General features: G+C 46.7%; 1 protein-coding gene across 1 annotated transcript; it reads right to left on the reverse strand.

The window, feature by feature from the left end:
* Window positions 1–2,332: 2,332 nt before the first annotated feature.
* On the reverse strand, window positions 2,333–6,462 carry LOC308293229 (kelch domain-containing protein 3-like; the record flags this gene model as incomplete). The annotated part of the gene is made up of 3 exons (XM_080735665.1): window positions 2,333–2,791; window positions 3,134–3,354; window positions 5,424–6,462. The coding sequence occupies 3 exons, from the start codon at window positions 6,460–6,462 to the stop codon at window positions 2,333–2,335; spliced, it is 1,719 nt and encodes a 572-aa protein (XP_080591791.1).
* Window positions 6,463–7,141: the final 679 nt, after the last annotated feature.

The raw sequence follows: 7,141 nt of genomic DNA on the forward strand, positions 1-7,141 counted from the left end.
CAGAAGGTGTGTTCATCCAGCAGTTGGTCTCTGTGTCAAACACTCTGATGGTGTTGTAGTACAGACCTCCCAAGCCCCCAAATACAAACATCTTTGTCCCGATGACGGTGGCATCGGGACCATATGGAGGTTGCAGAGGTCCTCTGGTGTTCATTAAAGACCAGACCATTGTACTGGTGTCCAACTTGTCCAACTTGTCATTAAAGCTTCCAGTCTTGGTCAATCCTCCATAGATAAACATGGCCTTCTCCAACACACAAGCTGAGTGGTAGCTCCTCCCCTCTGAAACAGTCCCAGAAACTCTGGGTTTGAACCACCTGTGGGCGTCAACATCAAATCCATAAAGATCATTGCAGCGCTCCCCATTACATTCCCCTCCCCAGGTGTAGACTGTATCTTCTACCAACACAGCTGTGTGTCCCCAGCGCCTGGCGGGAACCTCTAGGTGGCGTTCTCTTCCGGGTTTCACTGGAGGCAACTTGTTCCAGCATAAAGACACTGTGTTGAAGACATGGACATCCATCTGGTCCATGTTGTTGTAGGTCCCTCCATCACAGAAGCCTCCAAAGGAATACAGTTTGTTCCTCACTGCAACAGCAGCATGACAGACTCTCTTTGGTCCTCCTGCTTTGGAAACGGTCCAACACAACATCACCGTAGGTCTGTCTGTCTGTTAGTCTGTCTGTTAGTCTGTCTGTCTGTCAGTCTGTCTGTCTGTCCGTCCGTCTTTCAGTCCGTCTTTCAGTCCGTCTCAACAGCTCCATTGTCTTATATACTCTGGTGTGAAATCAAGCGAGATACAAACCGTCACCATAGCAATAGACACACACACTGGTTCTTATTTGCTGCTTTATAATTCGTGTCGACAGTGTTATTGTGGGCTCGCCTGAAAGGCGAGAACACTATGTTATCTTCATTGTTTATATAGTGAGTTCCGTCGCAGACAGTAGTACAAAGGCACTTATTTATATAGTGAGTTCCGTCGCAGACAGTACAAAGGCAGGGCCCTTAGCCAATGAGGTGCAATTGAGGTGTGGAAAATCTGGGAGTGGTGTTAGCTGGAGTATTGGTTGAGCTTCACATGACAGTCAGCACGCTGCAGAATATAGTCACAAATCTGCTCCTCAAGGAAGGCGGTCACTTTTTCCTCTCTCCCTACCTCATGTGTCTGCTACCCTGTCCTGCCTGCTGGAGCGTATCTGAACACTTTCTCTACTCTCGTAGCTATTTGGATCTATTTGGAAGCAAACATGGATCTGGTGAGCTGGTCACTGAATGATATGGATACTATTTTTTCAACACGAAAATCTGGTTCGGAGGAATCCAGTTGTCCGGACGGAACTTATGCCTCGGGGTACACGATGGACTACCGTCAACGGTGGAACGTGATGTGCCTTATGGTTCTTTCCGTCGAAGACGTCGAAGATATTTATCTTTTCGCTTTTATGATAACAGGGTTTCTGCTGATTGGCATGGGCATTGCCTTGGTTTATCGGAAAATCTGCAAGATGGGTGGACCCCCAGGAGAAACACCAATCTGCATGGAGGGCCAGCAAAACATGGACATTAGAAGGGATACTCTAATTCTCTGTACTCCCTCGCTCGAATTTCACGACCGGACCGTCCTGACCTTGGAACTTGAACACCGCACTCCTCCTGCGAGAGAGGAACTGTGTTGAAGTGTGCTTCCCACCCTCCCACCCTCAAACACCTGTTGTTGTGTCTTCTGGACTGTTCCAGTCAAGGTTGTCTCCATAGCCCTGACACCGCGGGAGAGACAATTTGCTTTGACCTGGTTCACTTCCCGGAGCCGATAAGCAGGCCTACACCTGCATAAACACATGACTATCATGACTTTCAGATACACACCTCCCCACGCACACACCCGCCTCCACTCCCCTCCACACCGCCTCTATCTGTTCGTACAGGCAACCCCCCCCCCCCCCCCCCGCTTCCACATTATGCCTTTTCTTTTTTAGTGTTTCCCCTCCTGTGTTCTTGTTTGTTTTTGTTTGTCAACCTGTTTGTTTTGTTTGTCAACCTGTTTTTCCTTGTGTTTGTTGTTTTTGTTTGACCACCCTGAATTGTTGCGCAGGTTCTCCAAGATAGCACCGCCCATGGCTGCTGTGGTGACTACGTGTTGCGTTCTGTTCTGTGTCGTTTGGTGTTTGTCTGTTTTTTGTTTTTATGTTATATGTGAAAAAATGATTTGAATGCAAAAATGTAGTATGCCAAAGCAAATTCCTGTGTGTATTACACAATGGTTAATAAAGTAATCTGAATCTGAATCTGAATCTGAACAAGCGAGCCCACACTGTTATAAAGAGTATTTCTAGTTTATTCTGTTGTTGTTGTTGGTTATCATGGCTGCCAGTTCCCACCTGATGTCATGTGGGACTTCAGACTGATCCAGACTGTACTGAATAACTGCTAGCTTACACAGCGTCTTAAGACTAGGACTCAAGTCTAAGATGAACAGCTCATCAGTGGGTGTTCTGCCTCTGTATCCTCCAAAGAGGATGACACGATCTCCCACCATGCAACAGCACATTCCATACATTGGACATGGTCCTTTCCCCTTGGGTCCAACCTTCTTCCAGCAGAAGGTCTCTGGACTGAACTTCCACACATCATTGAAGGCCTGGTCAAAGTTCCAGCCACCAAATATGTACAGCTCTCCATTGTAGGTAAAGGCTGAATGATAACAGCGTCCTTCTGGAAGAGGCTGTGCAGAAGGAGTGTTCATCCAGCAGTTGGTCTCTGTGTCAAACACTGTGACGGTGTTGTAGTACTGTCCCCCAAAGACCCCAAATACAAACATCTTTGTCCCGATGACGGTGGCAGAGTGACCATATGGAGGTTGCAGAGGTCCTCTGGTGTTCATTAAAGACCAGACCATTGTACTGGTGTCCAACTTGTCCAACTTGTCATTAAAGCTTCCAGTCTTGGTCAATCCTCCATAGATAAACATGGCCTTCTCCAACACACAAGCTGAGTGGTGGCTCCTCCCCTCTGAAACAGTCCCAGAAACCCTGGGTTTGAACCACCTGTGGGCGTCAACATCAAATCCATAAAGGTCATTGTTGTGCTCCCCATTACATTCCCCTCCCCAGGTGTAGACTGTATCTTCTACCAGCACAGCTGTGTGTCCCCAGCGCCTGGCGGGAACCTCTAGGTGGCGTTCTCTTCCGGGTTTCACTGGAGGCAACTTGTTCCAGCATAAAGACACTGTGTTGAAGACATGGACGTCCATCTGGTCCATGTTGTTGTAGGTCCCTCCATCACAGAAACCTCCAAAGGAATACAGTTTGTTCCTCACTGCAACAGCAGCATGACAGACTCTCTTTGGTCCTCCTGCTTTGGAAACGGTCCAACACAACATCACCCTGTCTGTCAGTCTGTTAGTCTGTCTGTAAGTATGTCTGTCTGTCTGTCTGTCCGTCTGTCCCTCCGTCTGTCCGTCTCAACAGCTCCATCGTCTTATATACACTGGTGTGTAATCAAGCGAGATACAAACCGTCACCATAGCAATAGACACACACACTGGTTCTTATTTGCTGCTTTATAATTCGTGTCGACAGTGTTATTGTGGGCTCGCCTGAAAGGCGAGAACACTATGTTATCTTCATTGTTTATATAGTGAGTTCCGTCGCAGACAGTAGTACAAAGGCACTTATTTATATAGTGAGTTCCGTCGCAGACAGTACAAAGGCCAATGAGGTGCAATTGAGGTGTGGAAAATCTGGGATAAATAAAGCAGGTATAAAGGGGTATGATAAAAGACAGATTTAGCCCTATATGTGTTTTGGTCTGGATGACTCCTTTAAAGTACGGAATGTGTTAGAGATTCCTGCTCGCACTAGGGTTACCACAATACTGAACCGAACCGGTATACCGAACCGAACGGCCCTGTACCGAACCGAACAGCCCATACTGAATGAACCGAATGGCCTGTACCGAACCGAACAGCCCATACCGAATGAAACAAATTTCTTTATTTTTTGGGGTGTGGCCACATAATTTTTTTTTTTTTTTTTTTTTCTTTCTGTACCCTTTTTTTTGAGAAAATCTTCCTCCCAGTATAATGATAATAACTGATTATCATGTTTCGGGGGGAAACAAATGATTGCACACCATCTTTAAAATTAACTGAACCATTTAGCAGTTTTTTCATTTTCAATTTTTACTGTACCGAAACCGTGAGCCAAAAACCGAGATACGAACTGAACCGTTGCACCCCTAGCTCGTACTGTCGTACACGTGAAGTAACTGACGTCACGGATAAATCGGCCATACAAGGAGATGCCCATACAAGGAGATATGCATGCGTGTCGTGTTTACACCGCTCACTTCACACATGTTAAGTTTGCCAGCCGCGCTTGAACCCCCTGAACAGAGGTACTGCCGTGCGATCTGCGTTTTATTTACAAACATGTTTTAAAAAAGCAATACACCAAATGATAAACAACGCCCTCGGGTCGCTCAGAGCAAGCCCACAAAGCGTGCATAGCGTAGTGTTTTGGTCGGCCACTTACTTAGAAGCTGCTGAAGGCTGTCTTTCTGCCGTTCATTTGCATGGATCGCGATGGGGTAATCCGCGAGAAAAAACTGCGCTCGAAAGTACATTACGTCCTCCTCGCACAAACATCGATCTAATCCAATGCAATCCACTCATTCCGAAGCCTTGATTTCGTCTGTCGTCTGAGCGAAAATGATGAGGAGACGCGCTGGGCCAGCCTCCTGCTTACACAATGCAAAGGCACGCAATGGATGCATGTGGATCCAGTTTCAGCCCCAGCCGATGACGTCATCACGTTTCTGACGTGATCCCATCTCAGACGGTCTCTTAAAGAGACAGAGCACGACCGGCGACTGTATTTTAAAAAAAATTATGATTAATTTCATAAATTACGGCAAAGTACGGGAATAGACGAGCGGCGCACTGGGTGGTCCGGACAAGTACGGGCAAGTACGGCCCGGCTTTCAAAGGGTTAATACAGGCCTATTTAACTTTTGGAAGAAAAGTAAAAAAAGACTGTTAAGAATAATATATTTTCTAAAGTAAAAAAAAAAAAAATCATCGGACTAACTTTTTGGGCTCAGGGCACCCCTATAGATATATATTTCATCCGAGCCACCCCTACATTGTATCATAATATCACCTACATGACATTCATCATTTTCACTCCCAGTACCATATATTCGTGGCATATTTTAGGGATTGTGTCGCGAGGAAAACATTGAGATAATTACCATTTTTTAAGAGGAACACACACTGGAAGCGGAGGCGGTGTGGAGGCGGCGCGTCCAAAAATACGGCCCCATTATTTTCAATGAACTACCCCACACCGGCGGCGTCAGACGCGCGCAGCCGCGGGTCTGCCGCCTCGCCTGCCGCGCCGAAACGCCGCTCTTCTATTTTTTTTGGTTGTTGGTTGTCATGGCTGCCAGTTCCCACCTGATGTTGTGTGGGAGTCCAGACTGCTCCAGATCGTACTGAATAACTGCTAGCTTACATAACGTCTTCAGGCTAGGACTCAAGTCTAAGATGAACAGCTCATCAGTGGGTGGTTGGCCAAAATGTGTGTTTCCTCCAAAGAGGATGATACGATCTCCCATCATGCAACAGCACATACCATACATTGGACCTGGTCCTTTCCCCTTGGGTCCAACCTTCTTCCAGCAGAAGGTCTCTGGACTGAACTTCCACACATCATTGAAAGCCTGGTTATGGTTGACGCCACCAAATACGTACAGCTCTCCATTGTAGGCAAAGGCTGAATGATAACAGCATCCTTCTGGAAGAGGCTGTGCAGAAGGTGTGTTCATCCAGCAGTTGGTCTCTGTGTCAAACACTCTGACGGTGTTGTAGTACTGTCCCCCAAAGCCCCCAAATACAAACATCTTTGTCCCGATGACGGTGGCAGAGTGACCATATGGAGGTTGCAGAGGTCCTCTGGTGTTCATTAAAGACCAGACCATTGTACTGGTGTCCAACTTGTACACCTTGCGATTAATGCTTCCAGTCTTGGTCAATCCTCCATAGATAAACATGGCCTTCTCCAACACACAAGCTGAGTGGCTCCTCCCCTCTGGAACAGTCCCAGAAACCCTGGGTTTGAACCACCTGTGGGAGTCAACATCAAATCCATAAAGATCATTGCAGCGCTCCCCATTACATTCCCCTCCCCAGGTGTAGACTGTATCTTCTACCAGCACAGCTGTGTGTCCCCAGCGCCTGGCGGGAACCTCTAGGTGGCGTTCTCTCCCGGGTTTCACTGGAGGCAACTTGTTCCAGCATAAAGACACTGTGCTGAAGACATGGACATCCATCTGGTCCATGTTGTTGTAGGTCCCTCCATCACAGTAGCCTCCGAAGGAATACAGTTTGTTCCTCACTGCAACAGCAGCATGACAGACTCTCTTTGGTCCTCCTGCTTTGGAAACGGTCCAACACAACATCACCGTAGGTCTGTCTGTCTGTCTGTAAGTATGTCTGTCTGTCTGTCTGTCTGTCCGTCTGTCCCTCCGTCTTTCAGTCCGTCTCAACAGCTCCATCGTCTTATATACTCCGGTGTGAAATCAAGCGAGATACAAACCGTCACCATAGCAATAGACACACACACTGGTTCTTATTGGCCGCTTTATAATTCGTACCGACACTCTCCCCCCCTCCCCCCATCTTTCTGTCAGCCTTCTGATTGGTTGGTTCCCTATGGCCCCGTCCTCATCACTGGCTAGTTTCGCCCTGGTTCTGTCTTCCATGGTTGTTTATATTTTTGGTTTATTTGCTAAAACTTTTTTTTTATTTGCAAACATTTTTGGAGGACAGAGAAACCACCTGAGATGTTTATTTCCACTGACACCACGTTTAAAATGAGAACTGAACCCCAACTGAACACCAGTAGGAATCATTGAACAACTGTTAGTAAGATGCGGTGGTTGAAAAAGTACGGAAAGGATTAACTTAAGTAAAACTATCAATACCAACTGTTACAAGTCGTCCAGAAGTCAAAATGTACTTGAGTAAAAGTATGAAAGTATTTGACCCAGAATGTACTTAAAATACCAAAAGTAAAAGTACAAAATGTTTGAAAATAGCAGCCGTCGCAAGGTGACACGTTGTGACGTTGTAGATCGG

The sequence above is a fragment of the Nannobrachium achirus genome, assembly GCF_963921795.1.
Source record: "Nannobrachium achirus genome assembly, chromosome: 10".
NCBI classification, from domain to species: Eukaryota; Metazoa; Chordata; class Actinopteri; order Myctophiformes; family Myctophidae; genus Nannobrachium; species Nannobrachium achirus.